This window comes from Psammomys obesus, unplaced genomic scaffold (assembly GCF_907164565.1).
Source record: "Psammomys obesus unplaced genomic scaffold, mPsaObe1.curated_primary_1811, whole genome shotgun sequence".
NCBI lineage: Eukaryota > Metazoa > Chordata > Mammalia > Rodentia > Muridae > Psammomys > Psammomys obesus.
Genome location: NW_026596240.1, coordinates 6,274,459 through 6,296,971, shown reverse-complemented (window position 1 = coordinate 6,296,971; position 22,513 = coordinate 6,274,459). Strand labels below are relative to the sequence as shown.

Here is a 22,513-nt window from a genome sequence, read left to right as displayed (position 1 = left end):
AAGCCATTGGCTGACAGCTAAACCACTGATTCATGAGTCTGAGGGGGACATTCCACATTCAAACTGAAGCAGTAATACAAAATTGTTTGTCAAATTGTTCATTTACACTCTGGCTAAGCATGAGGAGAAATGTTATAAGAATGATGATTAGCAGGCAAATGGTGGGATCTAGAAAAGATCATCCTGAGTGAGGTATCTCAGAAGCAGAAAGATACACATGGTATATACTCACTTATAAGTAGATATTAGACATATAATATAGGATAATCATACTAAAATCTATACACCTAAAGAACCTAAGCAAAAAGGAGGACCCTGGGTAAGATGATCAATCCTCACTCAGAAAGACAAATGGGATGGACACTGGAAAAAGGAGAAAACAGGAAACAGGAGCCTACCACAGAGGTCCTCTGAAAGACTCTACCCAGCAGGGTATCAAAGAAGATGCTGAGACTCATAGCCAAACTTTGGGCAGAGTGCAGGGAATCTTAGGAAAGAGGGGGAGATAGAAAGACCTGGAGAGGATAGGAACTCACAGGGAGAGCAACAGAACCAAAATATCTGAGTCAAGGAATCTTTTCTGAGACTGATACTCCAAACAAGAACAATGCGTGGATATAATCTAGAATCCCTGCTCAGATGTAGCCTATGGCAGCTGAGTGTCCAAGTGGGTACCCTTGTAAGGGGAACTGGGACTGTCTCTGACATGAACTCAGTGTCTGGCTCTTTGATCACCTCCCCCTGAGCAGGGAGCAGCCTTGCCAGGCCACAGAGGAGGACAATACAGCCAGTCCTGATGAGACCTGATAGGCTAGGGTCAGATGATGAAAAGGGAGGAGGACCTTCCTATCAGTGGACTTGGAGAGGGGCATGAGAGGAGATGAGGGAGGGAGGTTAGGATTGGGAGGGAATGAGGGAGGAGAGCTACAGCTGGGATACAAAATGAATAAACTGTAATTAATAAAAAAATAAAAATTAATTTAAAAAGAATGATGATTAGAAAGTCTAAGGAATTAGTAAATGATGAACTTAAATGCAGGGTATGGGACTTTAAAGATCTGAGAGATGATCTTTCTTATTGTCATGTCCCATCATGAAAAGTTAATGAACAACAGAACTAAGTGGTTCTATCTCTGCAAAACTGTGCACAAAGTGCATATTCATATGAGTGCTTGAGCTGGGAAGAGAAGAGAATATTGAGAAGTAGAGAAGAAACAACAATTCACAGAAATACTTGTTTCTAAAACAGTATGATGGACCTATTTTATGACATTAGGTAAAAGTCTCAAAAATGTATACATTAACAGTCTCATCTTTTTTAATTTTAATTTTTTTACAATTTATTCATTATATGTCTTGATTGAAGACCCCTCCCTCACTGCCTCTCAGTCCCACCCTCCCTCCATTTTCCCCCCTCTCCCCTTTCCCTAGTTCACTAAAAGCAGGAGTTCTCATAGTGAAAGAATATGTTTTTGCTGCTGAAATGTGACCTAGATGGTCCACATTAAGATATTAGTTGTTTGAATCAGCAATCAATTAGAAGCGTTAAGTTTCTTCTATATTTTCTCTTTATGGATAATAGCTTACAACCATGAATCTGTGCAGAAACCTAGGGAAGTGTTCAGAGACAGGAAGAAGGGACAGAAGAGCAGCCCCACTTTTGTTCCCCCCAAAGAAATGCTACAGCCTTTTTGATGACATAGGTACTCTCTTATTCCCTTTCATTGTGTGTGCCCCAGTCTAGCTCTAAAAACTTAGAGGGCTGAGCAGCCAGCTCAGGGCTCTGCCTCATAGAAATAGTGAGTTTGGAGGAATAATGCAAGTGAGGTGATGGATAAAATCAGGATAAGTAATGACCCTCCGAAAAAACAAAACAAAACAAAACAAAGTATTGGTTTTCACACATGAGATTGTAGAGCAACTATTCAAGTACAAGGTACTTGTATTTTTGCTCCTACCATTCTGAAACTGAACTTTGAAAAACAATGACAGATCAGTATCCAGTTTCTAAAGGTTCCTGATATGGCTGGATTTGGAATTGAGAGAGAGAGAGAGAGAGAGAGAGAGAGAGAGAGAGAGAGAGAGGACAACCTTATTAGGCTTAAGTGAGATCCTCCCAGAATATAAAGGCAGTCTGAGACTTCTAAATGCAGACACTCTTTTCCCCACTTTGATACATCTTGAGTAGTCCAGATAACCCTTGCTGTGAGGCTTGTTGCAGTTTGCCATTGTTGAGTGTTTCCCACCATCTCTGTACTCTCTCTATATGATGTCTACAGAAAGTAGATTTACTTTCTACTCCCTGGTGTTAGCCTGGCACCAGGGCATGGAGGGCACTTTCTAAAAGAAAGACTGTGAAGGACCCATCAAGGACCCATCACTTTATATCCTTCCTAGTTGTACCAAATCCCCTTAACTTACAGATCCAGGACTTTCTGGTCACAAAGAAAATTATGTGTTTCAATGAGATATAGGGAAAATAAGCAAGGTAAAGTAGCTTAAATTTATCACTTTGTATAAACAAGGAGATTAAAACAATTCCATTATGTTCAAGACATTTAAAAACTTGAAAGTTTCTATCTTCAATGCTCTGATAAAGGTAATTTATTTAATTTTTAAAGTACTGTGAAAACAATGGAATTATTTTAGTACTTTATTCATTCTATACACTTTGAAATTTTGATATGTGGGAACAGATAAACATATGTTTAAGATGAAAGAAGAAAGGAAAGTGATAGGCTATGTTCCTTTCTTAAAACAGTATTTTTCGATAATGTCTAGCACATTAGGCTAGTGATCATGTTGAAATTCAAATTCCTAATGGTGTTCTTTTTGAGATATTTATAATCATCAAATTCTGCAGCATATAAGTTTGATCCAGGCGAGCCTTGAAACCATGGTATTTATTGTTAAGGACTTAATATGTTTCATGGTTAAGAATTATAACAAAGTCAGAGTGCTCTTGTAAGTGTAACTCTAAATATAAAAGACATGCCTCAGTGATGTACTAACAGTGATATAACAAACCGTTGCCTTGGCATTTTATGTATCTTAGAGAAAAAAAAATGAGAGGACCTTAGATCTTTTAATACGCATATAGCCAATTTAACTTTGTCAAGGCTTGACTTACATAAAAATCTAAGAGAAGTACTGTGCCTTGGGGAAATTTTCATGAACGTAGTATGATGCAGCATCTTGCCTATGCTAAAATCAACCTACAAACCTTTAATGTTTATCTTTGTTCCTTGGCTAACATTTGTTGTCATCTTAAAATTAAAGTAGTATTTTTCCCCAATAAGTTTTCCAATTTCATAGGTTTCAAGTTTCCTTTTAACCGAAACTTTTATAATTTTTTCTTTGATTTTGACAATACTGTTATGCATTTCCTGTCTTTTGAGGATTCTGTTTCCTTTAATCTGTGAATTATGAAAGTTTCTTGTGTAGCTCAGGCTCTTTTGAGAGGACACAGACAATATGATTTCTATCCATAGAGGTCCTTTGTTGGCCCAAAAATATTTCCAGTTTAGATGTAAGAGAACCCCTCAGGTGTTTTTGCTACACTTTCAATGAAGAGCATTCACTGCAGGAAAGCAGGACTGGAAGGTTTGCATATTAGGTCAAGCCCTGAATGCACCTGTATGAGAAGCATCCAAACTTCTAAAGAGAATGACCTTAGATACCTTTTATGTCTTCTCTTAGTTAAAGGTATTTGGATCTGTGGTACAATGCTAAATGAACCATTCACAAGGACAAAGGGCAGGACCTATATCTCAAATAATTGTCTTTTGTTTTGTAAGTCCCTCCAAGTTTCATTCCCTCACTGATGAGAAGGCAAATCTAAAGTCAGTATTAATTTTTTTTAAGTTAAGATTAAGTTAAGAGTATTCTACAAAAACTTGAGATTGTAAGAAGGCCACCGAACAGTCAGGGCCAAGGTAGAGCCTTGTCTTCTCTGAAAAATTCTTTTGTCATCTTTCTCGTAGTGGTGATGCCCAGTTACTTCAGTCATTTGTTGGAATTCCTGCTACTGTACAGGTTTCATGGGTCAGTGGTACCCAGCTGTTCCAAACTTATGAAAGATTACATAATAATCCTTTTTAGTCACACTTATTTAAAACTTTAAAAGTCTTTAAAGTTTCTTTCTTTTTTGCTAATACCTCATAATAACCTTCAGAAAACATTGTGATTAACTTCATTTTGCATTTAAAGGGACAGAGACTTTTAGTAGTGACTGAGAGTCCATCCTTTTACAGGCAGTAAATTTCACAGTAAAATTTTCTCATGGACAGCCTTTTTGTTTTATAATATGTGAACATAGTTCAGGAGTTGTCTGCTTTTGCAGAGCAGTAGTGGAAGGAATATAGGAGATGTCACACATCAGATGCTGCAATGACAATAATGGCCATAGTTCTTACTGTGTCACTTTGTCTCTTGCTGTCTGCTAGATGACAGAAGGCTTAGAAGGCTATGTAAAAATTAGAAGTTGTGAAAATTTAAAATCCTTCCTCTTCATAGTTTGTTTTGGTATTCAGGAAGTGATCTGTATGAAATCTTCAGATGAGAAAAATTAGAAATTTTCATTAATTAAGTTTTCTTTGACTATTAAAAGGCTTTTGGTGGTGGTTGGGGGGGGGTTAGTTTCTGGAAGGAAAATCAGAGCCAGAGGATATTATCATGATGGCAAAGCATTTGTGTAGTTTGGCTTTGTCTTGTGTAATCCTGATGAATTCTTGGTCATGATGCATACTTGTGAGTAATTAGACTGTTACACAGGGTTTGCTAGCTACAAGATTACTATCACTATATGCAGAATTCTAGAGAGTAGAGTTGGAGAACCCAACAGTGGATTACCCTTTTCATAGAAGGCTGTGTCTCAGTAGAATGAGTGCCCACCACAAAATGTTAATTTTTCCATATTTCAGTTTTTCATATATAGATAAGGCTGTATCATGTGTGATGTAAGTACATACATGTAAGTACACATGTATGATCATGTCTACTTATCTTAAAGATATGAAAGAATTTACGTGATGCTAACATGATGCCTGGCAACCACATCTCAGTGTCTTGTCAATGTTAGCACTCTCATTTGAGTAGACAGTCTTTTACTTATAAAATTATCTTGTGAACAAGAAGGCTGGTTTTTAAATACACTTAGGATACAGTGATGGAAAAGATCATGTAATCAATGTACATTGCAGTTTGGCTCAAGTTTACTTCTTCAGTTATGTAGCTTTTCTGCTCTTCTGATAGACCCATGCCTTTATCTATACTTCCATGGGAGGATGAGTGGGTAGAATGAATACATACTAGGCTACTAATTGTGTTTTAATTTCCTCTGTGCCTTTTCATTTCTATTTCCAAACCTGTAATGTCACAACAATTCAGTACAGCCCTGTTGGAGGTGTTTGGAAAATAGCAGATGGGTGAGGAAATGTGAATAAGATAAAATATGGATTAACTTACAAGAGTATAGAAAATATTTATAAGGGAAAGAATACAACAGACTGAGGCCACAGGGGTGGTGTGCTGAAACATATTAGCTATTTTTAATTGGGTTTTCACCATAACACCAACATTTTAGTTTGATGGAAACTGAAATGGAGAGCCACTGGAGGGGATGACAAGAGGAGTAATAGGCTGAGTTCAGTTGAGAAGATATTTCTGGCTTTTATTTGAGTAGTGAAGTGGGTAAGGAGCTAGAAGCAAGGAGAGTGGCTAGGGAAGAAAGCATGGAAAAAACTAGCAATGATGTCTGAGGAGCCAGCCAGGGTGAATGATCAGAAGGCAGAAGGTGAGATCGAATTAGGTAGCAAGCACATTAAAGTTGTGAGGACAGGAGATGATGAAAAATGAGAGGTTGCATCAGCAAAAGCAAAATGCAGCAGAAGACTCAGGGTGCTTCATCTAAGGGGTATGAAGAAGGGAAGGGTTTCTTTCTCCTGATAACTGAGAGGGAGAGTCCTGTGGGAGGAGTGGGCTTTGGGTAGGGATGGAGAGATTCATAGAGCTCCTAATCACTTTAGAAGATGGGAAAGCTCAATAATAAAAGGTAAATATAAAATAAAAAATTTATACTTTAAATGTCAAAGAATCTTTGAAAAGATAACTTAAGAATCTGAAGTGTAGTCCACATAGAAATGAACTGAATTTATGGTTGCAACCCCACCAAAATCATATTCCTTGATCGAAGTGAATCCCATATCCCAACCTACGGCAGGTGCATGTAGTGATCACATGGAGGTGGCTGGATTACAGTTTAGAGTCAAAAAATTACTGACCACGATGAAGGGACATGTTTGTAGGAAATTTTTCTGTGTCTACTCAGACAGGAAAATGTGTTCAATTATAAAACGATATGGATCAGCTGCTCAAATTTAAAACTAATTTAATTAAAATTACTGTGATTTAAACCAGGCATTATACTGAGGGCCTCTTCTGAGCACTTGAATTATGGAACTTTCTTTTTGTCTTAATTCTCATTTCTATAATGAAAAAAGATTTGAAATTTTGGGTTAATGTACTGAATTATTTTATATAGCTATAGATGTATCCAACATTTCATTTCAGGTTTTTTTTTGTATTTTATGTAAAAGATTGTTACTCATGAATTATGTAAGAAGATAATGATGTTATTGGAGAAAATGATAATATACAGTAGTAGTCCTATTTAATGACAGCAGAGATGACCCCAAAGAGACAAAACCATGGGCATAAGAAGCTCTATGTGGTAGTCAGTCTCAGCTAAGGGGTCACTATTAGAAAGACACTGGACAAAAAAACGGATTCATATACTGAGAAAATAAATGGTGCAAGATCTCATCATGATACTAAGAATGGTGCACAACCTAAAACTGGGGTTGTTTTATTATTGGAAAATTCTATGTAGTAATTCCAGATCATGGTTGTCTTTGGATCATTGAAACTGATAGGAGCAAAACCACACATACCAATTTCTCTGTTAATTGCAATTAAAATAGCTGACATGAATCCAGCAGAGACCTCCCTACATACTAATATAAAGAGAAGCCTACAGAGCACGGAGCAGAGGAAGTCTGAGACCATGTCCATTATACAGGGGATATCATCTGGTATTGTACACATCTGTTAAGGTTGCTAAAAACAGTGCATGCCAATTATCTCGTGATAAGTACCGACTAACTAAAAGGTGTAATGTCCCAATTTCGGCTTTTAATGATCTTTGATTGAAAAAATGTTTTTATATCTCCTCTTGTTATTTTCTCTTTTCTCCTTATTTACTTAATATAATAAGTGCTACCAGTAGAAAGCAGTGGTAGAAAGATATTCAGAAGCTTAAATTTTATGATATTATCAAGCTCCCTTAAATAATGCTGAGAGAAGGGTCGTCTCAGCTGGAGATAATAGGTGCTAGGTCCAATGGCTCAAGATGTAATTAAAGATGAACAATTTTACATTTGTAACCTACTTTCTAGCAAAATAGATTCATTGTTTTAGGAAAGGAGCTGGGGACCTTAGTGTTTTGTGTTTTTATGGAGATAATATTCACTCACTGAGATGAGTCGTTAGGTAATAAGGCATGAATCTCACTAAGCTTAAAGTGAATTAAAATTTTACTTTTTTTTTTTCTATTTTTAAAAGACATAAGTAATACCCAATAAATATAGATTGAATTATTGGAATTTCATGTTAAACAGTTATATATTATATAGTATACTGACTATTCTTTTAATGTTTCCCAAACTAGATCTGTAGATGTTGGTTTCTTAGCTAGATTGACTTCTCAATCTAGTTTCTTCCTTGTCCAAGTAGAGTCATCATTAAGCTACTCCCAAGCCCTAAATGTTGCTAGATATTTGGAGAATCGCCGTCTTACCTAAGACCCTCAATATTTTCTGTACTGACTTTTGAATCCTTCTGTTTTCTGAAGGTTTAATAGTTCTTAACGTACTCAGGCATTTTCATGTTTTCTTTTTCCTGAATTTTTTTCTATGTATTATCCATGAAAAATATAAGATTCTGCTAAGGATTGTAAGTTAAGGTTAAGACAGTGTCAGGAAAAGTAGAATAAAATAAGCATCCAAATTATTAAATGGAGGGTAGGTGCAAAAGGAGTAGGAAGTAGAAAAACTGAAATAGGTATCAAAAGATTTGTGGATGTCACAGTAATAAGAACCAGAGACAGAGCTGGCACATTGTTAGTTCTTCAACTAAGGGCGTTTCCACATTTAGCACTTAGTCATCTAGGAAAACACTAGATTATTCTGTATTGTTGTCAATAGGAGACTATTTTCACTTAATAATTTATCATGGTTATCTTTTCATATGTCTACATAGAACTTAAATTTATATTGTTACTAACTAGTCATGTGAATAGTTACATAGCTTATCCAGTTAGTGTGTCTATAAGTATTTGCTTTTTTCTATTTCAAACAATGCTGCCATAAACACTCATGTGCATTATAATAATAATTTAGTAGTTCATTTAAGATCATAATTACTGATCAATCCCATTGTACTTTGAACTCAGGTTGAGTCATAGCCTTGGAATTCATTGCTACTTGAGAAGAATTTATCAGTATAAGATAGCTACATCATGGAATTTGGGGGACAGGGTCACTGGAAAAAGGAACAGTGAGAATAGTGATGCTCTCTTTAGGGTCCTTTGAAGCGTAGCTATAAGACACCAAGTTTGGAAGGGAAATCATAAGATGTCATAAGAGATGACACAATGAATAATGAACATGCAGTATACATGTGATGATGCAAAGGCAGACAAGATTCTGTCCAAGACTGTCATGCTGTGTGTATGAAAATTCATTTGTTCAGTTGATGGGTTTATTTCCTTCAGTCAGATTTAAGCAAACAATTTTAGAGATCAAAAGGCATGAGATCCTGAAAGGGTGGGTAATTCAGAGAGTTAGAAGGAAGAAGAAAGTTAAGAAAAGATGGGACAATTCCTAGGTGTCTCAGGCATAATTGCTCCTAATTTTCCTAGAGGCAAAGCATCTCAAGTGTAGCAAGATTCTCTTGTTTGAGGTTGAGCAAAAATAATCCGGCTTTTACTGGTAAAGAAAAAAAATGGCTCTAAGCCATATTTAGAAAATTTGTTGACTGTAATTAAGCCTTCATGGGAGTCCCCAAGGTTTACTTACCTATAATTGAAAAAATGCAAATGAAGATAGTTAATCAGTGAACTGGCTCACTATGAAGCACTACTACCTACCTAAATGAATTAAAAATTCAAGCTACAAATACATCCAGTGGAGAGTTACCTGGAAACCAATTGGTAAATTTTTTCAGGCAAGGCTTCGGAGATATTTTTCTTAGTCTGAGACTGAAGTGCCTTTCTGTTAAGATCTTTGCCAATTTAATCTTTAGCCATTATGTACAGATTTTCTCAGGACTGGCATTCGATGTTGGTAGAGCACCAGCTGCCTTTCTGGGAGAACTCAAAGAACCCCTGCAGAAGAAAATAACATACCTCTTGAGCTCTTTCCCATCACGATTGTTCCCCTACTTAACATAAACATATTTGTCATGCAAGACCAAGCTATCAAGTACTAATAACCTTAGGATAAACTAACTGCTCAGGTGTTATCTGATGGTATCTTAGGTGATATCTATTAGAGATTGGCGCATATTATATGGTATGCTGTACTTATGTTTAAACAACAATTAACCAGGGATTTTTATTTTTATCTCAGACACAATGCTTTTTAATACATGTTGCTAGATTTTATTACCTGATTTAAAAAGAGTTCCCTAAAATACTTGCACTTTTGTTAATACATATGCCTGCTCATTAACTATTTCATTAATTGGCAACTGATAATAAAGTGCCATTACTAAGAAGTGCACAATCTGTTCCTAAAAATTAATCATTTGAACAAAATGGGGAATGTGGTCCATTGAAATAAAATGTATTTGTCATGATCTGACAGGTACTAGTGGAATCAAAAGGGATCACATATGTATAGACATAATATAGTGGATGATTTATCTATGTTGTAAATGGTATCACAATATCTTTGACAACTGTCAAAATGTCAGTTCTTGGAGGAAGAAAGTAAATGTTTCCTCTTTCTTTGTCACATAGTCAGTTCTAAGAGAGAAAAGTACTATTATTGATAGTATAATAATGTCTGCCTTGACCCAAGTGAGGATGCATAATTCTCACTCAGAAGGGGAGATAGAACAGAGAGGGGTAATAGCTGAAGAAAGGGAACAAGGTAGGAGAGACGGGGCACAGAGAGTTAAGAGGGTGAAGATCAGACCTGAGGAAGAAAAAGGGTGAGAAGACAGAGGCCTGTGGAGAGAAGAGAAACCGAGGGTGGGTACATCTCTGTGACAAGCTGGAGACCTAAGTCAGGGGAAGTTTTTAAGAAGATAAAATACCTCTTCAAAGCCTCATGGATTTTTTTTTGGTCTTCTTGGCAGATATTATACCTGTTACTTTAGGTCTCTATCTTTTTCATTCATTAACAGCAAATCTTACTTCTAGCAAAATCTCTCCAAGAGACCAAGAAATGTGTTACTTTTTTTTTTTTTTTTGTGGGATGGGGTGGGTAATAGTTGAAACATAACTAAATGGAAGCAGTAGTTTTCTGAAAGCATCTGCCATTTTTTTGAAATTATTCTCCATTTTTCTATCATAGTTTCCTCCTCCCCCAAATATGTAGGGCAATACCACTAAAAATACTTCCTAGTCTATATTATAGTTATTTTCTTTGTCCACTTAGAAATCTTGCAAGTGACTAAAATGGACCTCTACCATTTTGGGGGAACCTATTTCAAGGTTTATGTTCACTGTTATTAGTTTGGAGTTAAAGTAATGAAAATAGAATAGTTTCAGCCTTGACATGAATTTACACTTTCTCTTAGGCTGTTGAAACTTTCACTGTCATCAAGCATTCTGCTCTGAATTTATATTTTGAAAACACATTCTGAAAGGACTTGACTTATTTTATTATTATTATCATTATTATTATTACTTAATTTGGTCAGTATTCTCACAATATTCCCATTATTTTTAATGTGGGACAGTTTGCATTTCCATGGGCTGCCCTTTATGCTTCATTATACTATTTGGTCTGAACCATCTTCTTTTAATGTAGACATAGTACCTCAGAATGTGTCCAAACCACCTGCCTGTTGTAAGTGTTTGCATTCTGAGTATAAAGTTGACATTCCTCTGTGTTACATTCTTGGCCATTATGAATGACATCATGAAACATCCATTTTTTTATCCTCTTTAGTCTAGTGAGTTCTCCATTCCTTTTAACATTTTGCACTTTTTTATTTATTAAATTTATTCTCTTTGTATCCCATCCTTTTTATTTTTATTTACTAAAAGAAATGTGACTCATAAACAACATTTTTTTATTGTTTAGTGGCTTCAGCAAGCGTTCCATTATTATGGATAACTAATTCCTTCATGATTCCCTAGTCAACTAAATCTATTTTCTATTCAAATAGACTCTTTCTTGATAATGTCACGTCTTAGATTATTATTAAAAGGATATTGATTTTTATTCTGAAAGTCTTATGCTGAGAATTTTAAAGTAAATACATTAGATTTCTGGCTATGTGAAGAAAAAAACAGATTTAGCTTTTTTTCTGCATTCTTTCATTTTGCTTTATAAAACATACTAAGTAGGAGAACATGAAGAGAGTCATAAATGAATATACATAATATGTATGCATTTGTGTGAAATTAGGAAGAAGTAATATAAAGAGTGAATAGTTTTCCATACATATCTCCCAAGATTCAACCCACCATTTCTAATGGTTTCTAAGATAACTTCAGCTAGATAAGACACATTTCTCAATCTCAATTAGCTATAAATTAAACTCAGCTTTGTAACATCTCAACTTTTGTCATGCTTTCAGTCTCACCTATGAACATCAATATAAAGCCAGGCTAATAGGAATGTGAAACTTGTTCCTCATTGGAGAGCTTAGGAATCGTGACCACTAGGAAGGCAATTTTCTTATACTACATGACTGCAAGTAAATCCTCTAACTTCTATGGTTCCTTGAGCACCTGACAGTGTACTAAGGCACTCCTCATAGAAAATTAAGATTTTTAGATGGTGTGTTGATGTTTCTGGACTTTCTGTTACATCTTACAGTTCTTGTCTCTACATACTCGTCACTTCAGAAAAGTGATTGACATAACACACACACACACACACACACAAATACTTACATGAGAAAAATGTTGGTTGGGGCAATGGAAAAAGCTAGAAAAGGGAAAAAGAGATTTCAGCATTGGTTTAAAGAGTGTGGATGAGCTGTGCATTGATGTTCAGTTTTGTTGAAAAGGTGGAAGTTCAGTGTAAACCCATCCTCAGTGAATAGTCTACCAATAGTCACTTGAAGTTTTAGGAATCTCTTGGTAACTCATTGCAAGCAAATATCATGGTGTTTTACAGCTTTAAAGTCATGAATTAGGCAGCAGCACACATATTACCAATGGAATGAATTACATTCAGGAAATTCTCCCATCTAGTCAAAACACAAATGAGGATGGTGCACAGGAAGGCTATCCCTATGTGACTTTGTGACGGAAGTTGTGTGGGGTTAAGAGGAGTTGAAACAGTGGCAAGCGGGTGAGGATGGTGGAGGGAACAGGCCAGAAAAATGTCTCAGAAACAGTTTAACTCACCCTATTTGCTTTCATGGACTGTAATAGAACAAGATGTGAGGGAACATCTGTTGCCTTTTTTAAAATAGTACTTTGATATTTTGAAAGATTAGTGACAGAATTAGGATAATTCTGATTTCTATAGCTAGTGGTAACTGACAGTGTGGAAGAGTGCGACTTCAGCACAGCTGGATAGTAGTGTGGAGTGAGTGTGGGTTGGTCAGTGTGAACGATGGCCACAGTGTGGCTTCTCAAGCCAGGCTTCCTGAGTTTAAATCCTGATTGTGGGCCATGTATGAGTCTTATAACTCACACATGCCAAGAGACAAAGCCACTCTCAGGGATGACTGTCTGTCTAAATCAAAGTAGTCATGTGGTCTGATTTGTTAGAAGAAGGTTCATATTTTAAAATTAGCTTAAAAATGAGCAGTTTCTCCTAGACTGGATACAAGGATAACCGAAGGGAACAGAAGTATCTTTAATGCAAGATTGGACTTTGTATTGGAAAGAAATGTTGACTGTTGAAAGAAATGCCCATGTTGAATGCTTAAGTAATGCTGGTGGTGATGTTGCATTTTGAGTCTATTTTTAAAGACCTAGTTCAAAGCTTAGAACACTAATTTTAATAGTGGACACCCACCTGAAGGTCTAACCAGTAGATAGTGCTAGATAGTATATATACATAGGTTGCCTTGCAGGCTCTGCTGCCCTGAGTGTGACTCCAGGATGGCAAGACAGCTGTAGGTCAAGGGTTGCTGGGAACAGTTAAACACTAGGCAGGGACATTACAAGGTCAAGCTGTCTCACAGAGAAGACTCAGACTTTTGAAAATGAGATGGAAAACTACAGAGCAGGTGAGATGGAGATCATCATAAACTGTGTGATGATGATACCAGGATGTGGACTAGTTGAGAGGTATCAGATTTGCAGGCCAGGCAGGGTAAATAGCAGAGACTTTTTGATCCCCAGGTAGTAGCTGATAAACAAGACCCTGGAGTTTATTTATGTAGCTTCCAGGGAGCTACTACTCTGTTGATGGGCTTTCAAACCTTGTCAATCGGTACAATTGGTTTTAATCCCTAAGAGACAGTTTCCTCACCTAGGAAATGAGTGCAACAATCATTGCTACTTGAGAAGTTTTGAAAATTAAATCACATAATTTAATTAACATAACTAAAGCAATGCCAGGCACCTCCTCATAAGTGTTCAATTAATGTCAGTTCTTATTATTAGAACTTCACTTACATATGTTAATTTACTCATGTTATTTGAAAATGCCACTGTTAGAGTTAAAACATCAGAAAATAGAAAGCAATTATGCTAAATAGGTGTCCTTAAAGAAATAATGCCACATGTCTTTACTCTAACATATTTTGGGGATTAAAATTTCAGCTCAAACTTTTCATCTAGGAGCCACTTTGGACAAGCATAAACAAAACTCATTTATTCAAACATTAAAAAAAATAAACTCATGTGAGAAAATAGTCAAGTCCTAGAAGTGGATCTAGAGCAAAGGACAAAATCTATTCTTTTGGAATTCAACATTTTTCAAATAACTTTTAATTGTTTTTTTGATTTAGCTTATTGTCTGTGTGTAATTTTGTTCAAGGGTAGTTGTCTAGGTCTCTCTCCCAAGAACTAGCTAAGAGGTGGTTTGAGCACAACCACTGACCGGGTTTATGTCTCAGAGCCTCTTCACTCTCAACAATATATATGAGATTTATTCAGAGGGCTCCTGCACCAGGCTGGGAGAACAAATGGTTTTTGAAGAAGAGACAGGCTATCCTAGCTTTGCTGCATAATTAGACACCATCTATATAAAAATGAAATCTGTGGTAAAAAAAAAAAAAGTCTCCAAATTACTTGTATCTTCTTATTCAGATCTATTCTATTCCCCAAGATTCACTCTTCAAGAGCCATTTAATATTATAATAGATGTTATGTTATCTTATTCTACTAATTCTATCTTAACCCCCAAAGCAATATTATTACTGGTATATAACTTTACTCTCTATTTTACACACATCACAGAATAGAATTAAAAATAAGTATTACTCATTTTTGAAACCTGACAGGCTTATGTGGAAATGATCAGTTAAGGATGAGGGACATGGGAGAGCAATCTTTCTAGCTTGTACGGAAATCATAATGGATGTGTTCGAATTGTTGTCTTATCTCTATCCATTACTTATCCTTCCACCTTGAGGGATAATGGGAAAAACTAAAAGTGTGGAGTTCAGTCAGACACTGTGAAGTACTGGTAGTAATTGGTAAAATATGCTGATTGACATCTTTGAGTTTCATTAATCTAGTTGACACTAAACATTGGCATATCTTTCAGAATCACCCAGGACTCTTGTTAAAATGGAAGCTATTTTCTTAGTAGTGTTTGTTTATTTATTTATTTATTTGTTTGTTTGTTTATTTTACAAAACTTAATGTTGAGGCTGGAAAACAACATTTGCCAGGTGATGTTGATATGGCAATCTGAAGAATTCAGATTGAGAAAACTCTAAAAACTAACCCATGCTTGACTTTTCTGCAATATATGCACTGAATAATCTAGCATCTGCTCTCAAGCTAGCTTTAGAAACATATGTGGTATAAACTAAACAGCATGTATTGGGTCATTATTAGATTTATGTACCTTTGACAGTCTGAGAGAGATGGTAAAGTGAAATACTAAATAGATTGCTCTACTTGTTTAAATTAAATTGCACAGCAATTCATTACATTTCCATGGACTTATCACTCTGAACCACAAACCTTTACTTTTCTACATTATCATGTGGTAGATGTCTTACTGATTAGTATTACAAGGGATCCATATGTACAAAGAACATTATATCTTCTCAGTCATCAGACTTCAAGCTTTTAGATGATGGAATAATTTTGATCTTTGTAAAAATGATTGTAATAATTTTAACCCAGTTTAAAACCTTCTTAAAAATCTTTTATGAAGAATAGCAAACAAAAAGCTATCAAAGTAATGGCATCAAAGAGACATTGATCCAACTTTCAGTGACCCGAGTTATTACATGGAAAGTATCCTGATCATAAGGGATGGCATGAAATGGCAGTCACATGGAAGTCTGGAGCCACAGGATTTACAGTCTCTTTTCTTAAAGCTATTGCTAACCACTAAACCTTACATGGCTCTGTGCTTCATTTACATCCCTTCAAGTATCCATAGTCCAGACCCAGGAGTTATCTAACCAGTACCTTTCAAAGCCATACATGCAAAGGACTGTCCCCAGTTTAGTTCTTAAACTGTAAGACACCTTTCTACTGTAACCAACTGATGAATGATCCACCATGCTTAAGCATGCCTGAAACTGGAGTCAGATTTCTGGTCTAGCTAGTGATTTTTTTTTTTTTCTTTCGTTAGGCTACATGTAGAACCCTTGCTGAAAACACCTGGGAAATGTAGTGTTTCTAGCATATGGTTCAGTGATACTAGTAGAGTTGAAATGTATAGTAAATGGCCTGGGATACATTATGTATCACAGAGCCTAACTAGTAGCAGATATTAGGTAAAGTTAAAATTTCTGGTCTAGTGATGGGCTTCAAACCCTATTATTATTTTTATTCCTTAACAATTTTTTATTCATCATTCTTTATTAAAGTTCTCTCTATGTAGCATAGGCTGGCCTCTTTATATTGTTGTTGTGTTTTGTTTTAGACCTATTCTCACTTATGTAGTCACCACTAGCCGGGAACTGGCTATGTAAACCAGGAGGCAACTTTAACTCACAGATATCTGCCTACCGTGTTCTGCCTGGCTTTACTTCTTGGTCCTCTCCAACCCCCCGCAGTTTGGTAAAGTTGCCCTATCCAGTAGGTGGCAGTACGAATCAGTAGACCAGTTTGTAAGACTGCCATACTTTGAAACATACTTTGAGTTCCTGGACCACCTTTCTCATCGCAAAGTGACTGTGATGATCATACCTAGACAGAGCATTTTAAGAATTAAGTGTGGAGTGCTTGAGAAATTCTTGGAATAGTGTTTGGAGTGTAGAACATAGGAAATGGTTGATAAGCATTTGATAAGCATGGGCGTGTGGGCCTTGCCGAACAATGTATTACCCAGGACATTATGCCACAATAACTGAGATTTTCACAGGAAATATATTTATGATCTAGAAATACTGAAGGCTACACTCCAAGATCAAAATGCAAAAATTAAGTATGGTGGCTTCATTTCTACCAGTCCTGAGCTCAGGAAGTCAGAACTAACCTATAAAGATACTTGCATAGGTAGGGGAGTGAAAATGAAATGTAACCCCTTGTGGCTTCTTAAAAAAAGTATTCAGTGTCTGATAAACACTTTTCAAAACATTTGAATAACTGCTACCATTGTGAATGAATCTAATAATATATGTTCTCCATAGGGAAACTTGTATGCTATGAATAAGGCTTTGTCTTCAGTGATATTGGGATTTCTGTGTACTGTAGAACAACCTGGTTTTGCTTATGTGAAGAGCAGGGGTAGGAGAAGGCAGGTGGCTGATTTACAGTGTGCTGACTTTATATTGTGGTAATTTGCTTGTGTGTGGTAACACTAGCAGAAGCACACCACTGCTTGCTGTATGAAACTGTACCTGTGTCTTGTGAGTTTGAGGCTTTGACTGACCCACTGTATCTTGTTTTTCTCCTGTTCTAGCTGGACAGTGCTACATCACTCATCCAGGCAGCCAAAAACCTGATGAATGCTGTTGTCCTCACGGTGAAAGCATCTTATGTAGCCTCAACCAAATACCAGAAGGTCTATGGGACAGCAGCTGTCAACTCTCCGGTTGTGTCTTGGAAGATGAAGGCTCCTGAAAAGAAGCCCCTTGTGAAGAGAGAAAAGCCTGAGGAATTCCAGACACGAGTTCGACGGGGGTCTCAAAAGAAACACATCTCACCTGTGCAAGCTTTAAGTGAATTCAAGGCAATGGATTCCTTCTAGGACAATAGGCTTCAAACAAAAAGAAAAAGCTTTTCTTTCTGTTGTCCCCCCCCTTTACTTTTCATCTTGATTCCATTTTTGTAATCATACCTGCCAACTTGTATGCCTCTGGCATGGGGAAATTAAGAGAACAGTGTCTGTCTGCATGTAAGATGAGATGAGATCAATACTACTGGTCCATCAGTAGCCTGGGGAGGAGACAGGTGATTTCTGTCCTGAGGTGGCACAGAGCTGTCCTTTGCAATATTCTCTTAAAGTTGGGCAAAGAGTTCACACTGCAATGTTCATGGGAGTGGGAGGGATGGGGAAAATAATCTTAACTCTACAAAAGCAAACTCTAATGCATGCAAGAATCATTAGGTTGGCAGGTATATTCATAAGTGAAAAACCTGGAAGTGTAATGGTAGAACATAAAACCTGTACTGCTTCTGTTTCGGTGCAAACATGTACTAGCCAATACGCTGAAGTGTGTGGCCCACAAATTGAACAATTTAACCTCAATGTCATGTATCCATGCTATCATGTGGATTCTTAACTGAGGAGTAACTAACTCAACCCGTCTCAAATGTTTCTTTAATCTGCATTCTGTTCTTTTTTTCTGGTAGTGCATTACTAGTGGTCCTCTTACTATTTTTTCCCTCTGCAGAAGATAATAAACATTCATTTGAGACACCTCGACCCTTCTGCGGACACTGACAACACAAAGTGGAGCTCAACTGTTCTTTCTATTCCTTTCTTTCTTTTTAAACTTGAACTCTGATTTTGCTAGACATAGAAGGCTCAGTGGTGGAACGTTAGCGCAAAGGAGATTGACAGTATGTGAAGGTTTAGAGACTAATGCATAGGTGTGTAGCTTGGAGTGTTGGTATCTAATATACCATTGTATTCACTGACACAGAATAAACACATTTAATCTTGACACCTGGATAGTGTTTCCTTTCTCTATGTGCATGGGTAATATAAGATCACAGAATATCCTTAAACATTGATTTTTAAAATGCTTCTTGCTTAGTTTTTTTACAAATCGGTACTAAAATATATGTATTCTCTCAGTCATTTATTTCCAGAAATGTATTTTTGTAGTTTGTTTGCCATTTGTTTTTATTTCACTTTCAAACTGAATTTAAAATGAGAATGCTTGCATTCCACTTTCTGGGCTATGGTTGGCCTTGGGCTAGACTTTCAAAAATGTGATATTTAAGCTTTAAAGCTAAAACCATCCTAATTTCGAAAATATTTATTCGCTTCCTTTGTATTCCTCTTTAAATCAGAAAGACAAGGCCTCAGTCACATCACCAAAGAGATTCTCAGTGCTGTTGTTCAGCTTCGGACTGAGGACTGGGGACGAGCACCCAGTTACTTAAATAATCAAAGTTTCTCCATTACAATGACACCTGCAAGTCCCACATTACTGTGCTGCCTAGAGAGCCTGGGTGAAACGTGTTCCTCAATGACACAATAATGTCATGATTTTCATGTGTGTAGAAGCTGTGTTAACTTATGTGCCTGACCCCAGAGCAAAGGGACAGGAAAGTAGTGGAAGGAAAGAAAGCACAATCCAAAATTTTGTTTGGAAATGATTGTTCCCAAAGCACTGCTGGCTGCCACTTAACGTACCACTGGCAATAATGGAGGAACTGCCATGATTTAATGATTTTCAACACTAATCATTAAATATAATAAGCATGCCCCCTTAATTTGCATAAGCATTCAGAGACATACCAGTAACATACCAAAATTTGAGCCAGATTGTACACTGAGTGGAGTACTCAGCAATTGTGTGGGAGACCTTCCAGTTTTGCTCATGTCGCATAGTAGTAACCAGCGTGCCACTTAGCTATTGACCAGAATAATCATGACAACACATTCTTAGCAGCATTGACTTGATTCTGAGAAATCTAATCTTCTCAGAAACAGCAGCTAAAACATTTTTTGAGGAACATTTTCCTAAAAATATCACCAATTCCATTTTACCCTTCTCTGGAGCTTTTAAAGATGAGGGACATCTCTACACATCTCTTCTCTCCAAGATGGAAGGATGCAGAGGTAGTCAAGGGCTAAGGGGAGGAGATGAAAGCATTAGCCTGGTGTTAATGATTAGGCATAGAGTCAACAAAATGCTATTCCTAAGTCCTCATGGGAAACAAAATTTGTACAGTTAACTTTGTCAGTTTATGTGCTACTCTAGTTTTTAAACTAGCAAAACATTCTTCAGACTAGCCAAGAAACTTAAAACAGTCAAAAGTTTTCTGGAAATTCCTGAATATAAATAACCAACATGTATCTGAAGAACATGTACAGAATGCCTTCAACTTTGACTTACACAATGTTACTTAAATATGACAATATTTATGCACCAAGTATATATACGTTTTCTGGAAATCAGTTCTGAATTTTCCTCATTTCTGGAAGTGTAGCAGGTATCTGCATAGTCCTCGATTTCAGTTCTTATGCAGCAAACGTTGTTCCTGTCCTTGTCATTGTGGTTCTTGTGTTCAAAGAGAATGTCAGTCATAAGAGGCACCTTTGATAGAAATGTAAGACCTTCCAGCAACTTCTGGCATAACTAGATATGGAGTAATAAAAATGAAATAAGATTTATTCAAGGAGAATATGAAGTTAGCTGAATATCTGAAAAACAATTTAAGACAAACTACAATGGTATGTGCAAATTGCAGTGGTATGTTTGATGAGACACAGGAATAGTGAGCCCTATGCTCCTATCCATACACATGCATGTGCACACATGCAGTCCCCTCCCCCACAATTTCCTAAAAAGAAAAAGTATAGGAGGGTGGGCATTGTGGGTTCATCAAGAAAAAGCCCAAGAAAAAGACATCACGGGAAAGTTTGGAGCATTTTGCTGACGGCTCCAGCAGTGTAGGGTCAGTAGGAATGTCACTCAATTCCTGGTTCCTCAACAACCAAAGGAAATCATGGAACCCCTGCACAACTTACAGTGACTGGTGTCTGGTGGTAATAATGGTTTTTGCCTTATTCAACCCCAAGAGCTCACTGGAACTGACCTGTAATTGAACAGGTTGAAGGCCAAAGCAAAAGTACACACTCTGGGACAAGAACGGCATGCTTCTGGAGGTAAGAGATACGAGAAGAATCTAACATTTAAGGTGTGGAAGAAAACAATGGTAAAACTATTACAAAATATAGGAGATTTAAGAGCAGTTGTATAAACAAGAATCTTGGGAGGAAAATACAAATGCTTGGAAACACATGTTTAGGAATGAAATGGCCAGATTATTATATTCCTTGTAAAATAAATATAATCTTCAAAACTTAAAGTAGGTACTTATTCAAATATTCAAATATGTATTGTGTATATGAGGCTCAGATCTACCAAAAATTCATAGACTAGAACTATAGAAATATATACAACAAAAAAAAAGAATGCTCAAAGAAAACAGGAATAGTTATCCTAACAGCAGACAAAATAGATTTTAAGTCAAAAATCACAAGAGAAAAAGGATACTGATGCTCTTCTCATGGGAATATAAACTGGTGGATCTATTATAGAAATCAGTATGGACTGTCCTCACAAACTAAAAGTATATTTATGATATGCGTCACACAACAGTCCTGGGTGTCTACTTAAAAAGCTCCAACTCAACATATCACAGAACAGCTGTATCATGGACCACGACAGAGAAGTGAATAAAAACGTGTATGTACAAAATGGAATAGTTTTCATCCATAAAAATTACAAAGTTATCTTGTTTTTAAGTAAATACAAATGGAGATAATTGCTAATATTAAACAATTTAAGCTAGTGTCAGTTAAATATATCTTCTCTCATTTATGGTTGCTACATTCTATGCAGATATGTAAAATCACCTATGTATGCATGACATGAAAGTAGGATGAAACTGTAAGGGAAAAGCATCTAATGGAGGATGGGTGAGAAAGAAGAGGGTTGAGATATGTAAGGGAATAAATTCGCCATACAATATATGCTTACATAAAAATATCCCTATGTACCAGTATAATATAGAATAAATATACATAATGAAACTTTAAAATTCCAACTGTTTTCTGAATGATATATTGCTCTCTGACACCTTAGTTAAAAAGGCACAGGATGGAAAACAATATGTATCATAGAACTTCAGCCAAAGATTTTCAGAAGACATGAAGAAGGCTCTGGTTCATTAATAAAGAGGATAATCCACCAGTAAGGTATGGTTATTGAGATTATATATGTACCTAATAGTGGTACATTCAGCTTCGTAGTACTGATGCTTAAAGGGAAGAAATGGAATGATAGAAGTGATATCAACACCTCAGGGTCATCAGTAGAGAGTTCATCTAAACCAAAAAAGTCACACAAAGAAAGTTTGGAGTTAAATGCACATGGATCTAACTAGATGTAGGACTTAACCTACATCTAGAAAATATACCACCCAACACTTTGAGAATAAAGACCCTATCAGTAACCCATAAAGCTTATTCCAAAATAAGCCACATTTTAGTCCATTAGGCATATTTTAACCAATATAAAACAGAACTTTTATCATAGCAGGTAAAAGTAGGAGCAAAAAACAATATAGAAATGGAAAGAGATCCAATAATAGATGAGTAAAGTATCAGTGGGTCATTGATATAATCAGAGAAAATTGCACTATTTAGAATCAAATAAAAATAGAAACAGCTTAACAATCTCCTAGAGACAAAAGTGGGAGTAGAAGAGAACTCTCCTATTAACACTGTAATATTAAAAGTCAAAGATGTGTCAAATAAAATAATTAAGCAATTCAAGTTCTTAGAAAAGAAAGAACAGATCAAAACTAAATAAGTAGATAGCAAGAAATAATTTTTTAAAGTGAGGCAAAAATTAATGAAATATAGACTACAAGACTGTCAAATATTCAATGAAATAAAAACAATTGGTTCTTAGAAAAAATAAGATTAACACACTTTTA

At 36.2% G+C, this 22,513-nt stretch overlaps 1 protein-coding gene across 2 annotated transcripts in view; it reads left to right on the top strand.

Moving 5' to 3' along the window:
• The window catches only part of Ctnna2 (catenin alpha 2), a 1,158,760-nt gene extending 1,140,258 nt beyond the window's left edge, over nucleotides 1-18,502 (top strand). For both annotated transcript variants that reach the window (XM_055596488.1, XM_055596487.1), the window contains one exon: nucleotides 17,292-18,502. In XM_055596488.1, coding sequence (XP_055452463.1) covers nucleotides 17,292-17,579 — 288 coding nt within the window. In that variant the 3' untranslated portion in view covers nucleotides 17,580-18,502. The remainder of the gene's footprint in view (nucleotides 1-17,291) is intronic.
• Nucleotides 18,503-22,513: the final 4,011 nt, after the last annotated feature.